The sequence below is a fragment of the Microcaecilia unicolor genome, chromosome 6 (genome assembly GCF_901765095.1).
Source record: "Microcaecilia unicolor chromosome 6, aMicUni1.1, whole genome shotgun sequence".
Classification (NCBI taxonomy): domain Eukaryota; kingdom Metazoa; phylum Chordata; class Amphibia; order Gymnophiona; family Siphonopidae; genus Microcaecilia; species Microcaecilia unicolor.
Window position 1 is genome coordinate 244,706,662 of NC_044036.1, and position 18,304 is coordinate 244,724,965.

At 41.9% G+C, this 18,304-nt stretch overlaps 1 protein-coding gene across 1 annotated transcript in view; it reads right to left on the bottom strand.

The window, feature by feature from the left end:
* Positions 1-18,304, bottom strand: part of NPDC1 (neural proliferation, differentiation and control 1) — a 366,783-nt gene that overhangs the window by 39,584 nt on the left and 308,895 nt on the right. Inside the window, exon 6 of the mRNA XM_030206816.1 lies at positions 6,862-6,946. Coding sequence (XP_030062676.1) covers positions 6,862-6,946 — 85 coding nt within the window. The remainder of the gene's footprint in view (positions 1-6,861; positions 6,947-18,304) is intronic.

Genomic DNA, 18,304 nt, shown 5'->3' on the forward strand with positions numbered 1-18,304 from the left:
TGTATGAAGAAGAGTGTGTGCCAGGTGAAGGTGAGTGTGTGCCAGGGCGGCCCCTCTCCCTCATTGTCTGCTTCCCTGCCAGGGGCCCCCCTCCCTCTCTCCCCACCTCCTCCTCCTCCAGCCCTCCCTGCCACTTGATCCCGTTCTTCGGTACTCCTCCCCCTGCCTGCTAGCACTGATGTTTACCTCCTCCTCTTCTGTCCCTCCCTGCCTCTTGATCGGCGATCTTCGTGACTCCTCCCCCTGCCTGGTACACACCTATCTTCTCCTCCTCCGGGCCGCCCTGCCACTTGATGTTGTATCTTTGGTACTCCTAGGGCTGGCGCTATAAAAAGAAGCGCTCAGCTGTCCTGAGCGCTAACTACAAAAAATGTTTAAGAAAATGTAAAAACGCGGCACCGCAGGCAGCCTTGAGGCATTGGCTGCTGGCTGTGCAGGCTCCTCCCGTCTCTTACGTCACTGCCCCCGGAGCGACGTTGGGGCAATGACGTAAGAGATGGGCGGAGCCTGCACAGCCAGCAGCCAATGCCTCAAGGCTGCCTGCGGTGCTGTGTTTTTTTTGTTTTTTTTTTACATTTTTTGTTGTTTGCGCTCAGGTTAGTCGTCAGCTGATTGTTTTTTTTTTTTGTAGCACTGGCCCTGCTGCTGAACATGAAAAGCAGCAGTGGCCAGCAATGGGAGCTGGGGCTGGCGCTGTCGCGGTGGAGGAAAAGTGGGCTGGCAGGGCCCGTCTAGGGCCGGCCGTGGCTACGCCCCTGGCAGCAGTCTTGAGCGATTCTACTCCTCCCCTGCCTGGGTTGGTGTTTGCTGGGGTGTGGCGTTAAGTGTGTTTGCGGTGTCAACCTGGGGGGGTGGTGTTTTGGTGACGGGCGGCGACTTTGGTGGGTGGGGAACGTGCTGGGGGGTTTTGTTCCGTGTGTTAGCAGTGACAACCTTGGGGGGGGGGGGGGATGTTTTGGTGACGGTCGGCGACTTTGTGGGGTGGGGGAAGTTGGGAAGGACGGATAGTGTGTTTCCAACCTTCTAATGGGACGTCATTTTACGTTGAGCGCTGTTATTTGCTGAGTGTCATTGCTCCGCCCTCGACGTCATTACATTTGACGCGTGGGCGGGGCAGACACTCATGGAGCAAAAAAGTGGTCTCTGCCGCCTCACTTTAGAACGCTGGGAAAGTGAGGCTTCATTAGAATGTTGGAGGTGCATTTTATGTAGAGAGATGGCTTTAATTAGATATTAAAATAAACTGAACTACATGAGCAAAATGACTAGATCCAGCCTCCTAGACATAACTGGGAATGCCAAGCCTACACTCTAACCTGGTTCCATTCAACATACATAAGTTTCTAGAAAAGAATCATTAATTTGTAGTGTTTCCTATGCTTGTAAGTTTTAAATATCTCAGGATTTTATTCTTTATGCTCTTCCTATTTTCTCTTCTGTATAGCTTGGTCTACTTATGTGTGCATATTTTGTTATGTATATGAATGTCAAAAGCCAACAAATACAAAACACAGATACCAATGGTGAAAGCAAAGTGAAGCAGGTTTGAAGAAATGGAGATTCCACAAGCAGAGTAGTAAAAATATTTTATTGTAATGGACCCAACATGATCGATGTCAAGTACACTGCAATAAATATCTGTACTACTCTGCTTGTGGAATCTCCATTTCTTGAATCCTGCTTCACTCGACTTATGAGTGTGTTTCTATTTTCCTTTGAAGTGTGTGTAAGATTAATGACTCCATGGATCTCTGTGTTTGTTATATCCATCTTTGTTTATTCCATGATCCTATGGACTTCCATATATTCATCATTTCTGCATTTGTTCTCAGTGTATTTGCTCTCAGTTGTGCTCCTACAACACTGTCTGCTTATTTACAATGTTGAACCCCATCTTGGTTGAATTTCTTTCAAAGATGCAATTTAATCAGATTGTTAAATCTTATTTCTATATATTAAGACTTTTACAGCACATCTAAGATTATTTCTCTTCAGGTGATCTTCAAATTGGTGGTTCAGACTATAATTTCTTCTCATACAGACTATGAAATAGAAAACTTTTTCGTAGATCCAGATAGTGACTAACAAGATTCCAACTAATTGCCAAGATTATCTTATATGAAAAGAGATCTGATGCTACTCCATTGCTTAGGTCTTTACATAGATTACCTATTTCTATAAGTATTAAATTCAAATTACTCTGCTTAGCACTCAAAACCTTTATATGGTTCTGCTCTCTCATATCTCGACAAATCTTTCGGCTTATTTAGTACTTCAAACTAGGTTTTGTTCCTCACAACAAACATATAAAAATTAAGTTCAACTATCATCTGTTTCAAGTGTAAAAAAGTAGAGGAGTGTGGTAGCCGTGTTTTAGGCACTCTTAAGGTTATCAATAGAAATCAAACAAAATAAAACATGGAAAAGAAAATAAGATGATACCTTTTTTATTGGACATAACTTAATACATTTCTTGATATCAATTTACTTCAATTCTTTGAAGGAGTAAACAAACATGTGGACAAAGGGGAGCCGGTTGATATTGTGTATTTGGATTTTCAAAAGGCGTTTGACAAGGTACCTCATGAAAGGCTACAGAGGAAATTGGAGGGTCATGGGATAGGAGGAAATGTCCTATTGTGGATTAAAAACTGGTTGAAGGACAGGAAACAGAGAGTGGGGTTAAATGGGCAGTATTCACAATGGAGAAGGGTAGTTAGTGGGGTTCCTCAGGGGTCTGTGCTAGGACCGCTGCTTTTTAATATATTTATAAATGATTTAGAGATGGGAGTAACTAGCGAGGTAATTAAATTTGCTGATGACACAAAGTTATTCAAAGTCGTTAACTCGCGACAGGATTGTGAAAAATTACAAGAGGACCTTACGAGACTGGGAGACTGGGTGGCTAAATGGCAGATGACGTTTAATATGAGCAAGTGCAAGGTGATGCATGTGGGAAAAAAAGAACCCGAATTATAGCTACGTCATGCAAGGTTCCACGTTAGGAGTTACAGACCAAGAAAGGGATCTGGGTGTCGTCGTCGATAATACACTGAAACCTTCTGCGCAGTGTGCTGCTGCGGCTAGGAAAGCGAATAGAATGTTGGGTATTATTAGGAAAGGCATGGAAAACAGGTGTGAGGATGTTATAATGCCGTTGTATCACTCCATGGTGCGACCGCACCTTGAGTATTGTGTTCAATTCTGGTCGCCGCATCTCAAGAAAGATATAGTAGAATTGGAAAAGGTGCAGCGAAGGGCGACTAAAATGATAGCGGGGATGGGACAACTTCCCTATGAAGAAAGACTAAGGAGGCTAGGGCTATTCAGCTTGGAGAAGAGACGGCTGAGGGGAGACATGATAGAGGTATATAAAATAAAGAGTGGAGTGGAACAGGTGGATGTGAAGCGTCTGTTCACGCTTTCCAAAAATACTAGGACTAGGGGGCATGCGATTAAACTACAGTGTAGTAAATTTAAAACAAATCTGAGAAAAGTTTTCTTCACCCAACGTGTAATTAAACTCTGGAATTCATTGCCGGAAAATGTGGTGAAGGCGGTTAGCTTAGCAGAGTTTAAAAAGGGGTTGGACGGTTTCCTAAAGGACAAGTTCATAAACCGCTACTAAACGGACTTGGAAAAATCCAAAATCCCAGGAACAACATGTTTAGAATGTTTGTACATCTGGGAAGCTTGCCAGGTGCCCTTGGCCTGGATTGGCCGCTGTCGTGGACAAGATGCTGGGCTCGATGGACCCTTGGTCTTTTCCCAGTATGGCATTACTTATGTACTTATATGTACTTATGTTTTATTTTGTTTGATTTCTATTGATAAGTGTAAAAAAAAAAATGAATCCTATTGTTTATGAAGTTAGTTTGGGTTGCTTAGAACAGTTTATCAATAGAATTACAATTTTAATACGAATATTTACAATTTAGGAAGAAATTTAAAACAAGTGTTTTAAATAACTTATTTATTTATTGCACTTGTATCCCACATTTTCCCACCTATTTGCAGGCTCAATGTGGCTTACAAAGACCTGTCATGGCAGCGCCATTCCAGGGTAAAAGATACAGTTGGTGTTACAAAAAATTAAGGTTAACATAGAAGAACTAAGCAGCATTTATAAAAAGAAGACTTCCGAATAAGGGTGGAGTGTTATAATTAAGCTAAGGATTTTCGTTGTAGGCCTTATTGAAGAGATAGGTTTTCAGAGATTTGCTAAAGTTAGTTATTTCGTTAATTATTTTCAAGTTAGTTGGCAATGCGTTCCACAGCTGTGTGCTCATGTAGGAAAAGCTGGACGCACGTGTTAGCTTGTACTTTAATCCTTTACATCTGGGGAAGTGCAGATTGAGAAACGTGCGGGCAGACCTTTTAGCATTTCTGGGAGGCAGGTCCACGAGGTCTAGCATGTAGGCCGGGGCATCTCCGTAAATGATTTTATGCACCATCATGCAGATCTTGAACGTGATACGTTCTTTAAGTGGGAGCCAGTGTAGTTTCTCTCTTAGGGGTTTTGCACTTTCATATTTTGTTTTTCCAAATATGAGTCTGGCCGCAGTATTCTGGGCTGTTTGAAGTTTCTTGATAATCTGTTCTTTGCATCCTGCGTACAGTGCGTTGCAATAGTCTAGTTGACTTAGCACCATTGACTGTATCAGGTTGCGAAAGATAGATCTTGGGAAGAAAGGTTTTACTCTTTTGAGTTTCCACATGGAGTAGAACATCTTCTTAGTTATGTTCATCACGTGGTTTTCGAGTGTGAGATTTCGATCAATGGTAACTCCAAGAATTTTCAGAGTACTTGAGACGGGGAGTGAATAGTTTGGTGTGGTTATAGTGGTGAAATTACTTGTATTGTGTTGTGAGGTAAGTATAAGACACTGTGTTTTTTCTGCATTAAGTTTTAGCTGAAATGCATCTGCCCAGGAGTGCATGATTTGGAAGCTTTGGTTGATAGCATTGGTGATCTCCTTTAGATCATGTTTGAACGGGATGTAGATCGTGACATCATCTGCATAAATGTAAGGGTTGAGGTTTTGATTTGCTAGCAGCTTGGCTAAGGGTATCATCATTAGGCTGAAGAGGGTTGGTGAGAGGGGGGATCCTTGGGAGACTCTACATTCAGGTGTCCATGGGGCTGATATGGCCGCGTTGGCTGTTACTTGGTATGATCTTGTGGTCAGGAATCCTCTAAACCAGTTAAGGACATTCCCTCCAACTCCAAAGTACTCTAGGATATGTAGTAATATTCCATGATTGACCATGTCGAAGGCACTGGACATGTCGAATTGTAAGAGAAGTATGTTGTTCCCAGTTGCAATTGTTTGTTTGAATTTATTCATTAAAGTCACTAGTACTGTTGCAGTGCTGTGGTTCGACCGAAATCCTGATTGAGACTCATGAAGAATTGAGTATTTATTTAGGCAATTAGTGAGCTGTTTCATCACTAAGCCTTTCATAAGTTTGGTTATCAGAGGAATAGATGCTACTGGACGATAGTTGGTTAAGTCATTTGTATTTTCTTTGCGTCTTTAGGTAAAGGCGTAAGTAGAATGTTTCCTTTATCCTTTGGGAATAGACCATTTTGTAGCATGTAGTTCAGGTGCCTCGTGAGGTCTGTTTTGAATTGTTGAGGGGCAGATCTTATAAGGTTAATAGGCAGATGTCTAATTTGCATTGGGACTTGGTGTATCTTCTAAGCGATTGAGAGATGTTATTGATTGAGAGTGTGTCAAAGTTGGTCCATGATCGGTCTACAGGATGTTTCCCAGGTATTGGATCTAAACATTCAAGGATGTTTACATAATCAGTAGTGTTGGTAGGTATCATGAGTCGTAGCTTTATAATTTTCTCTTTGAAGTAGTTCGCAAGCTTGTGTGCTGATGGGGTGTCTGTGTTGTTAGAAGTGACCGGTGTGGTGTTTAATAGTTTGTTTACGAGTTGGAAGAGTTTATGTGTATCCTTGTAGTCTGGTCCGATTTTAGTTTTATAGTATAATCTTTTAGTTTGTCTGATGGTGTATTTATATTTTCTTTGTAGTTGTTTCCAGTCATTGAGTGCTGAATCGACTTTTTTCTTATTCCATACTCGTTCTAATCTTCTGACTTGTGTTTTTAATTCTTTCAGTTCTTCAGTAAACCATGGGATTGAGTTTTTTCTGTGTGAGGTTCTGGTTTGAAGTGATGTTGTCTAGTATAGTTCTGCATCTGTTGTCCCATTCATGAAGAAATTGGGATGAGTCTGTTGGTGTTGTCCATTCGTTGTTATAGAATTGCTGACAGAATATCAGCGTGTCAATTTTGCCTCTTGTGGTGTACGTTAATTGTTCTTGTTTGTGTTGTGAATCTTTTGTTCGCCAGTGAAGGGAAAGGTTTGCTTTGTAGTGATCGGACCATGGTATAGCTGTCCATTTCATATCTGTTAGAGCAAGATTTAGTTCTGATGAAAATTTGTATGTAATGATGTCTAGTGTGTGTCCTTTAATATGGGTGGGTTGCATGTTTGGCCAATGAAGCTCCCATAGTTGGAGGAATTCTTTGCATTCACCTACGTTTGTTAGTTTAGTATCCTCAAGGTGAAGATTGATGTCTCCTGCTATAAGAAGGTTTTGGGTGGAAACACAATGTGTTCGATATGAAATCCATAAAGTGTGTTTGGAAGTCTTGCCAATTGCCTGGTGGCCTGTAAAACTTATCTTGTTCTGAGCTAATTAGTTTTATGAATGATTTTCCTTTTTTCTATTCTTTCTTTTTTTAATGTAAACTGACTTGAACCAGAACTTGTGATTGGTGCAGTACATAAATAAAATATCATTATTGTTGTTTGTCATTATAAATAAATGTTATAAGAACTTACCGAAGTCTTGTCATAGGGAGGTGGACCAGGTGCTTTCTGAGCCATGTAATCTGCTTTCTGAGCCAACTTGATTTCTTTCTGTAACCTTCACAGGGTAGAAAAATATGCCATCAATGAAAAATCTTAAAAGACGTCTTAAAAGCAGTCATATTGAAAGAAATCTCTGGAGACTACCTTGAAACAGCTAAATGCGAAACATGGATTTATGTCGGTGACAACTGGTCTCCACCGTGTATACTCTGACCTAAGCTAAAAGCTAAGTACTCTTCTGATTGATATACAATGCTATAAATATTATAAAAATAAGGAAGAAAGAAAAGTTTAGGCTCTTCCAAAAAGAAATCTTTTTACAAAAATACATATAAAATAAAAAAGTGTTGAGAAATATGTTGAGAATAAAGTATGGATTCAAATAAGGATTAATGAGGATTACATACACCCCGCCCTACTATATGCTTGGCTCATTGAACTATTCAGCTAATGAGGAGGTGGGTATGTGTATCTGATAGATCCTACCATATCTTTATTGTTATGCTGACCGTTGTACTATAAAGCTGAGAAGTATTTTGAGAAGCTGAGCACAATTACGATTGATACACTCGTTAGCTCCCTTCGCTGTCTAAATATTGATAGTGTTTTGCTAATTATCATCAATAAAAAATGAACATGATCTTCAGGACCAGTTGTGGTTGACAGATAATATATTTAACTGATGAAACAAGGAATGTTCTATGTTTTGTTTCTTTTTCTGTGGCATTATGTCACAAAATCTACAATTTACATTTAGATAAATAAGGGGCAATTACTCAGGTTTTTCCTGGCTAAAATGACGAAATGCAGCAATTAGCATATTTTCAGCTGAATACAAAATTAGCAGCCTCTGAGAGGAATTTTTGATAGGACATCTAAATCCGTCCAAAAATCCAGTAGTGAACATATGTATTTACTTATTTAAGGCATTTCTATTCCACATTAGCCCAAGTGGAACTCAGGTTCAATGTGGCCTACAACATAAACATAAAAGAAAAAAAATAAATTAGGGTTACATTTAAATAATACATCATAAAAAATATTATATAGGAAGTGATGGGGCAAATTCAGTGGGGCATCAGGAAGAAGTGAAATAATATTCAGCATGGAGTTCTAACATGGTTGAAGATTGAGCTACAAAAAAGTAATTTTCAATAAATTACAACATAACCCACAATCACTAGTATATCTAATTTGTTTAGGAAGAGAATTCCAGATTTTGATACAAAGTTAGCATTGTGGATTATTTTGTAAGATTTCTGCAACTGGGGAAATGTAAAATGATATTTTCTGGATGACATGGAAGCATTGCGAGAGGTAAATCAATGTGTTTATTGATATAGCTGAAAATATGCTAATTGCTGCATTTTGTCATTTCGTCATTTTAGCCAGGAAAAGCCTGAGTAATTGCCCCTTATTTATCTAAATGTAAATTGTAGATTTTGAGTGGAGGAGTGGCCTAGTGGTTAGGGTGGTGGACTTTGGTCCTGGGGAACTGAGGAACTGAGTTCGATTCCCACTTCAAGCACAGGCAGCTCCTTGTGACTCTGGGCAAATCACTTAACCCTCCATTGCCCCATTTAAGCCGCATTGAGCCTGCCATGAGTGGGAAAGCGCGGGGTACAAATGTAACAAAAATAAAAATAAAATATAGGACGGTGACATACCAAATAAAACATGGCTATTTTCAACCCATAAAAACATGCAACTTTTTGTTTTGAAAATAATCATTTGCTAGACATTTTTTTGCTCAGTGTGTCTATCTTTTAGGACCATTTTTGAAAAAAAGAAAATAAAACAAACAACATCCAAGGGAAAAATCAATTAAACAAGATGTTGGGTTGTGAGTGGGGAGCCAGCATTTTTACTAAACCCAACAGAGCAGTGGGGAACCCTAGGGGCACTGCAGTGGACTCATATAAAAGGTGGTACACATCTCACCATTACCCCCTTATATTACATTGTGAGACCTCCATAACCCACCAAAAACCTACTGTACACCACTGCAATAGCCCTTATGCCTGCAGATGTCACCTAGATGTAGGTACAATATGTAGAACAGGGGCATAGCCACGGGTGGGCCTATGCCCACCCAGTTTGGGTTCAGGCCCACCCAGCATGGGGGGGGGTGCAGAGGTGGACTGGGGAGAGATCCTGTTGTTAAACATTTACCAGCACACCACTGTCTAGTGCCCACCCATCCAACCTGTTGGCCCACCCAAAAATTGACTTCTGGCTACGCCACTGATGTAGAATGTTTTTTGGAGGGCTCACATGTTCCACTACAAGTGTACCAGTTAGAGTGGGAAATGGGCCTGGGTCCCCTTCTCTACATTCCACTGCACTGACCACTAGGCTACTCCATGGACCTGCTTCCTGCTCTAACAGGAATGGCCATCATATATGAAGTTGTCATACAGCCCGGTATGTACTGTCACATCTTAGGGGGCTGGGAGGGGGTCAGTGGCCATTAGGGGGAGTAAAAGGGATTATGCCTTAATTGTTCCAGTGGTCATTTGGACATTTATGGCACCTTTTGGTCACTTAGTCGTGATTGAAACAGGTCTAGCCAAAAATATATTAATTTTGGGCCTAGATGTTCTCATTTTGTTCCATTTTTGCAGACAAATGTTAATCTTTTGGTGCCACCCATGTCACGCCCCCCACCCCTGAAATTTGGATGAACTGTGGAGGAAAACATCTAAAATTGGGGTGTCGAAAATTGCAACTTGGACATTTTTGAGTGAAAAATGTCCTTCTGCCACTTTCTGACATTTTTTGGACATACATTTGTTTTGAAAATGAGCCCCTCAGGGGTACAGCTTGGTCAGCATCCTAAGAAAATGCATGTGGTGAGTGCTCCACACATTAGGATCAATTAAGCACTGAAAATAGCTACTACTTCTTTGATCTAATTCATAAATACACACAACAGCTTCTTACTTAGATGGTAACTCCTAAAAACATCAAACTGGATGTTTCTTTTGCTGTCACTGAGTGGTAAGAGGCCTAAATTGGAGCCCAGCATATCAGAAAAATGGTGCCGAAATCTTCTGATTCACAACTAGATCTTCTCATTAAAGAAATGTGCTCCTTTAAAAAAGCATCATGTCTGAACAAGTGGAAGCAACCAAAGCGGTACATTCTGAAATTGAGTCCTAAGGCTCAGATCACTGAAATTCATACACATATTGATTCTCTGGAAACTCAAACTCAAATTTGCTCTTCTTGATCAACATGATAGAGACATATGTAATGTCAATATCAATGTTATGCTTATTGATTGCTATATCACCTGATTTAGGGTTCACTGAGATTTACAAATAAAATGTATCAACAAAATATGGATAAAATTACATTAAAACTAATAATTAATTACATAAAACTAATAACACTTACTAAAAAGATACGTTTTCAATTTTTTCCTAAAACGTAAATACTTTGCAAAGAGATATTGAATATATTGAAGACATTTCAAATAGCAACCGCAGTGCAATATAAGAATCCTTGGTCTTCCTGAATCTTCGGAAGGCTCTGACAATTATTTTTCTTACTGAGATGATTCTTAAGCTTCTCAAAATGTATCTTTCCAAACCCTTGGAAATTGAAAGAGCACATCGCATTCCTATCCAGGCCTCTGAACTCAGCAAAATATCCAAGGCCCATAAGTAGCTAAACTACTCAGGTATCAGCACGCCCTTGCCATTCTTACGGCAGTGAAAGCACATCTGCAATTGCTTTATCAAGGCAAAAAAGTGTCTAGGCTCATCTATGGTGCCCAAAAGGAAATAATCCTTGCATTTCATCAGCCTCTAAAAGACATTGGAGCAAAATTTGGTCTTTTATCACCAGTCAGGATGAGGGTAACGTATAACAATCGTACCCATACTTATCTCAAGCCTTCTGAGCTGAAATTATTTTTGAAATCCATCCAAATGCAGTGATGCAGACCTTATCCTTTCGTTCTTATCCAACCAATATTTTGTCTGCTCTGCAATGATAATTCCTGATTACCAGGCATGGATATTTGTCACGGTTACACACTTATTTTCAGTGAACCTTGTAGTATCTACTCCAATTAATTTACTGACTAATCCCAATTTGGACACTTCTTCATAGCGATCCCTCGGGCACCAATCCAGCTCACTCACGGTGCCTTTTGGTTTGTGAACATAAGAATATATGAAACACCATACTGGATCAGACCAATGGTCCATCTAGCCCAGTATCCTGCTTCCAGCAGTGGCCAATCCAGTAACCCCATCATTATCAACTGGGGTGTACTTTCTCTGTGCCTCTGGAGAAACAGGAAGTTTTCAAAATGTTGGCTTACAACAATATTTTAACTATATTTTGTCTCCAATTCCAGGAGACAGGGCCGTGCCAACACGGTAAGCGAGGTAAGCATGGCAGGGGGGCGCCGCCGCACCATGCTCACCTCGCTCGCCCTCCCGCTCCTATTGTTCAACTACTGCCCGCTCTCTTCTCCCCCCCCCCCCAACATCCCTTTTCTTTTTAAATTTACCTCCATGGCGGTCCAGCAGCGCAGCGTCAGTGAAGGAGGCGGCGGTCCCAACTTCTCTAGCCTTCCCTTCGCTGTGTTCCGCCTTCTTCTGACGTCAAGGAAATGACGTCAGAAGAAGGCGGAACACAGCGAAGGGAAGGCTAGAGACGTCGGGAGGCGAGCGCCGCCTCCTTCACTGACGCTGCGCTGCTGGACCGCCACGGAGGTAAATTTAAAAAGAAAAAACAAGAAAAGGGATGTTGGTGGGAGAGAAGAGGGCGGGCAGTAGTTGAACAATGGGAGCGGGAGGGCAGGGGAGAGACGAGCATGGATGCGAAGGGGGAGGGGAGAAGAGGGCGGGCCAGGCCAACTAGGACATGATGGGAGCGGGAGGACAGAGGAGAGAGGAGCATGGATGCGAGGTGGGGGGGTCATGGAAGGGAGAGAGGGGAATTGCTGGATAGAGATTAATGGAAGGTGACAGAGGAGCATGGATGGGAGGGGCAGGGCTCAGGGAGAGAGGGGAATTGCTGGATAGGGATGAATGGAGGGGACAGATGGGCATGGATGGATATGGATTGCAGAGCAGGGCTCAGGGAGAGAGGGGAATTGCTGGATAGGGATGAATGGAGGGGGCAGGTGACAGAGGAGCATGGATGGGCATGGATTGGGAGGGCAGGGCTCTGGGAGAGAGGGGAATTGCTGAATAGGGTTGAATGGAGGGGGCAGGGGACAGAGGAGCATGGATGGGCATGGATTGGGAGGGCAGGGCTCTGGGAGAGGAGAATTGCTGGATAGGGATGAATAGAGGGGGCAGGGGACAGAGGAGCATGGATGGGCATGGATTGGGAGGGCAGGGCTCAGGGAGAGAGGGGAATTGCTGGATAGGGATGAATGGAGGGGGGCAGGGGACAGATGGGCATGGATGAATTTGGATTGCAGGGCAGGGCTCAGGGAGAGAGGGGAATTGCTGGATAGGGATGAATAGAGGGGGCAGGGGACAGAGGAGCATGGATGGGCATGGATGGGAGGGCAGGGCTCAGGGAGAGAGGAGAAATTGCTGGACATAGAGGGGAGGGAAGAGAGATGAAATGAGGGAAAAGGAAGAGAGGAGAAAAACTGCACATGGATGAAGAAAATAGGCAGAAGCTGAGGACCAGAAATGAAGAAGAAAGGAGGAAAGGAAAGAAATAAATGGAAAGGAAGCCCTGGAAATGGAGTTAAGAGGACAGATAGCAGCAGAATCAGATACTGGGCCAGCATGATCAGAAAAAGAAAGTCTCTAGACAACAAAGGTAGAAAAAAAATCATTTTATTTTCATTTTAGTGTTTGGAATATGTCCATTTTGAGAATTTACATCTGCTATCTTATTTTGCAATGTATAGCAGTTTGTTTCTAAGAATATTGCTGACAATTCCTGTCAGTGTGGCAAGTGGTGAGCGATCATTTTCACGGGGGGGGGGGGGGGGGGGGGTTGCCGCCAACTGATAGTCTGCAGGGGGGACGCCAACTGATAGTCTGCAGGGGGAGCCAGACACCCTAGGCACGGCCCTGCCAGGACATGCTTATGAACAGCACATTCTCGAGGAGTGGCCTAGTGGTTAGGGTGGTGGACTCTGGTCCTGAGGAACTGAGTTCAATTCCCACTTCAGGCAGCTCCTTGTGACTCTGGGCAAGTCACTTAATCCTCCATTGCCCCAGGTACAAATAAGTACCTGTATATGTAAGCCGCATTGAGCCTGCCATGAGTGGGAAAGCGCGGGGTACAAATGTAACTAAAATAAAAAATAAAAATAAATATTTTTCTATTGATTTATGACTAATATGCACATAGGCGGTCGGTGGCCCAACTGTTTGGGGAGGCTAAAGGGGGCGGGGTTAGGGGTGGGGCCAGGGGTGGAGCTTAAATCCATAATTGTCTGATCACACACAGAAAAATAAATAAATAAAGTCACAATTAATACCTTTTATTAAATTTAGATATTAGCTATGTATCATATGTCAAAGAATAAAGTGGTTGCTCAAAGCATATACTAACCACAATCGCTCAACTGCAAAACACTATGCACAACTTTGTGCAAAAACACACTCTGAACCTTACTGTACCATAAATATTACACTGGGCAGAACCTAATACACCAATATACCACCCATACGGAAAATGCAGACCGTCAACAATATTGAAACAAGGGATCATAATATCACAATTCTCATGTAGAGCCACAAAACATCCTAATTCATGTTTAATGTGGGATAAAATGTCATAAATAAGTAAATAAACTTTTAATGTTGAACACCTAATTCTCAAAGTGGACATATTCCAAACACTATAATGAAAATAAAATGATCTTTTCTACCTTTGTTGTCTGGTGACTTTGTTTTTCTGATTGTGCTGGCCCAGTATCCGATTCTGCTGCTATCTGTCCTCTTAACTCCGTTTCCAGGGCTTCCTTTCCATTATTTGTTTACTTTCCGCCTTTCTTCTTCATTTCTTGTCCTACATCCGTAAGTAAAGCTGGGTCCTTCGCAAACTGACTGTCCAGTGGATCCAGCTTTTGCCTATTTTCTTCATCCATGTGCAGTTTTTCTACTCTCTTCCTTTTCTGTTATCTCATCTCCTTCCTCACTCCTCCCTCCCCCTCCATGTCCAGCAACCCTCCTCTCCCCCCTACCCTCCCCTCCATCCACCCATGTCCAGCAACTCTCCTCTCCCCTGCCCTCTCCTCTTCTTCCACCAGCAACCCTCCTCTCCCCTTCCCTCCATCCAGCAACCCTCCTCTCCCCTGCCCTCTCCTTCCACCATGTCCAGTAACCTTCCTCTCCCCTTCCCTCCATCAACCCTCCTCTCCCCTTCTTCCACCATGTCCAGCAACCCTCCTCTCCCCTTCACTCCATCCAGCAACCCTCCTCCCCCCTTCTTCCACCATGTCCAGCAACCCTCCTCTCCTCTCCCGTCTGCCCTGTTTCCTTCCTGCCCCCCTCCCCCCGTCGTACCTTTAAATATTATAGTTTTGCTGGAGTCGCGGGCAGCCGGCATTGAAGACATCGGCAGGCTTACGCCGGTTCCAGCAGACTTCCCTTCCCTCATTGCAAGTCGGATGATGGCTCCGCCCTCATAGAAACAGGAAATACGTCAGAAGAGGGCGGAGCCATCATTCGACTTGCAACGAGGGAAGGGAAGGCTGCTGGAACCGGCGTAAGCCTGCCGATGTCTTCAATGCCGGCTGCCCGCGACTCCAGCAAAACTATATTTAAAGGTACGGTGGGCGGCAGGGGCGGGGCGGGGCAGTGGCGGGCTGGGGAGGCTTAGCCTCCCCAAGCCTCTTATACGGGGCGCCTATGAATATGCATATTGTTTCATACAATGTCAATGGACTAAACCACCCATGTTTAAGAGGAAGAAAATTGCTAACTACCTCAAATCCTTATATCCTGATATCATTTTTTTTTTTACAGGAGACTCATTTAGCAATAAATAAATGTAATAGTTTTTCCCCCATCTTTTCATTCCCTTGCAATACATGATAAGGGCCAAATGGTCCATCTAGTCTGCCCTTCCACAGTAACCAACTCCTTCCTTTCCTAAGGGATCCCACGTGTCTGTCCCATGCTTTCTTAAATTCCGACACAGTCTTCATCCCCAAGACCTCCATCGGGAGGCCATTCCATGCATCCACCACCCTTTCCGAGAAAGAATATTTTCTTAGATTCTTCCTAAGCCTATTTCCTCTTAACTTCATCCTATGCCCTCTCATTCCAGACCTTTCCTTCATTTGAAAAAGGCTTACCTCCTGTACATTAACGCCACTGAGTTATTTAAATGTCTCTATCATATTTCCTCTCTCCCACCTCTCCTCCAGCATATACATGTTGAAGTTCATGAGCCTATCACTATATGTTTTTTGCTAAATGCTCAGACTGTGAAATCTCTGTCTGATTCTGATGGTAGATGCAGGGTCGGTCTTAGCAATTGCGGGGCCCTGTGCAGACCAGGTCGGTGGGGCCTCCTAGCCCCCACCTAGCACTGTACCTTGTTAAGATGTGTTTAAAAAATTTTTTTTAATTTCAAATAAAGACAAATCAAGCAAAACTTGTACAGAAAAACTAATTCAAATATGCACAATGCTTTGGGCTTAAAATGCAAAACCACGTGCATGTAAGGACTGGATAAATGAATGAATTAAAACAAATCCCCTTAATATTTAATACTTGGTAAAACAGTGATTGAATATTCACATAGCAAGCAGCAGCAGATTTATTTTCCACTGAACATAATTAACTTTGTATGAACTTGGTTGCTAACAGTGTGCTGAACTGGAGAATGTTGGCACATTTAGACTGACTCTGGACAGTTCTGCACGAAGGAAACCCTTCCCTTATTGATCAATAATATACCACTGCATTCCACAAAGCAAAAGGAGCAAGTTCCCACATGCCATCTTTTTTTCTTTTGATGTAGGCACAGGAAAAAAGAAAAGATTTTAAATGCTCCCAGGTTTCAATCTAACATGTTTAATGTGGGATAAAATGCATTAAAGTAAATAGATAGAAACTCTGAATGTTGAGCACCTGATTCTCATAACATGATGTCTGTTTAGTGGCCCTTTACCAGGAGTAAAAAAAATTTCTCTGCATGAATATAATAGTACTAGGGTGTCCCTTTAACCACCACCTCCAAATGACACATTGATTACGATTTATAACAAATTACTACTCTACTTATTATACTTCCTCTGTGTACAATCCATATGCACAAGCTGGCATGTTTGAAAATCTAAGTGAGATTAAATAAAAATTCTACCAACAATAAAGAAAGACGTGGATGCAGCAGCTTGAGTGCACAGGGATCCGGCTGTACAAGGAAGGGGACAGATAATACCTTGGTGTTTCTTAATTTTTTTTTACAATATCCTCCCATCCCATCCCCTCCCTTCCACCCACCCATCTACCTATTCCAGACCTCCTCCCCGCTCCCCCGTCTCCTGAGCTACAGGGTGCCCTCCCAGCACATACCTGAAGCCACCTTGATGGTCTAGTGGATTCTTCAGAGCAGGAAAGATCCCCAGTCTTTCCTGCCCGCTGCTGTCCCTCTTGCTGCTGCATCTTCTTTAAAATGGCTGCTGAGACTCCCAATGGCAGCCTCGCAAGACTTCAGTGGAAGTCTCGTGAGGCCACCGCTGGATGTAATCAGCAGCCATTTCTAAAAAGTGATGCAGCAGCAAGAGGGTCAGCGCCGGAAGTGGGAAGGAAAGACTGGGGATCTTTCCTGCCCAGAAGAATCCACTATACTGTTGCAGGAATTGAAAAGGCAAAAGCAGTCAGATCGCGGCCCATGCATAAAGGAGACAGCAATACCAAGGAGTGGGAGGGAACGCCGTGGGATCCCTGGAAGTGTGAGGCCCTGTGCAACTGCCCATCACCCCTGCCTAAGACTGGCCCTGGGTAGATGGATATTAGTCTGTGCTAATATTAACTCTCTCCCTTATACTTTTTAAAATGTTTATGCACCTGTTTCTGACTCACCAGAGTTTACAAAAGATTTATATTTAACTGTATTACAACACCAAATTTGTTTGCTGATTATTGCTTGGGATTTCAATCAACCTTTAGACTACTGTTTAGACAGAAGACAGAATTTCCAAATGTAGACCAGCTAAATCCAAAATGTTTGTTGAATTAAAAAATTAGATATTAAAAACTAATCTCAATGATGCATGCAGAATACTTCATCCCACTGAGAAGGATTACACTCATTTCTCCCCGCCACAAAACACATATGCCAGATTAGATTACTTTCTCATTACTAATACCATTTCATCCTCTCTCATTGCTTGTAAAACTCATTCTATACATTTATCAGATCATGCTACAGTATTTATACAATTAAAACTACAATCTAGAGAAAAAGTAAATGCCTTTTGGAGGTTTAATAATGTGATGCTAAGAGTTTTTTGATAGAAATTTCCTCCATGATACTGTGGGAAGCATACAATGCTACTCTTAGAAGTGAGGCCATCACTTTAATGGCATAGCATAGAAAGCAACTACCTTAATGAAAAACACTCTCAATCAAGAAATTAAAACGCTTGAAGGTAATTACATATTCTCATCAGATCCAGCAATTCTAGCCAAAAGTACAAAAGCTAAGTATGAATATAATTCTATAGTATCTGCAAAGGCTGGAGATGATTTATTTATCCAATCTACTGGTCCTTACACTGTAGACACCAAAATGGGCAAACTTCTTGCCAAATATTTAAAAGAGAAAAAGTCAGGAGAACTTATTCCCTCAATACACTCTCCACAAGATGAAGTCATAACTGACACCAAAGATAAAATTACGCTTTTTGAATATTTATATACTAATCTCTTTAAATCTGAATTATTAGGTTCTGCTCGTGATCTTGACAGCTTTTTAAACAACACTGACGCCCCCCCTTCTCTCTCTTTGTCCTCAAAGGAAGCTCTAGATTCGCCTATTATCCCTAAAGAAATATTAGATACAAACTAGCACTAGCTAACAACAAAGCACCAGGCCCAGATTGCCAGACTACAGAATTTTATAAAAAATTTAACATGATTCTCATACTGCATGTATTAACATATTTCAATTTTATAAGAGAACATCCAACCAACAATGAAGATTTACAGAAGCAACTATCATTCTCACCCCTAAATGTGGTAGAGTTTCCTGCAAAGTTCAAAACTATAGACCAATCTCACCACTAAACAAAGAAGCCAAAATTCTTACCAAAATTCATACTGAACATCTAAAAACAATTACTGGCCACTTAATCCATCCGGATCAAATCAGATTTATGAAAAACAGATTTATAGGAGTTAATCTAAAACTCTTTCATGGGTATTAATTTTCTGGCTAAAATATTTATGAACTTGTAATTAGAATT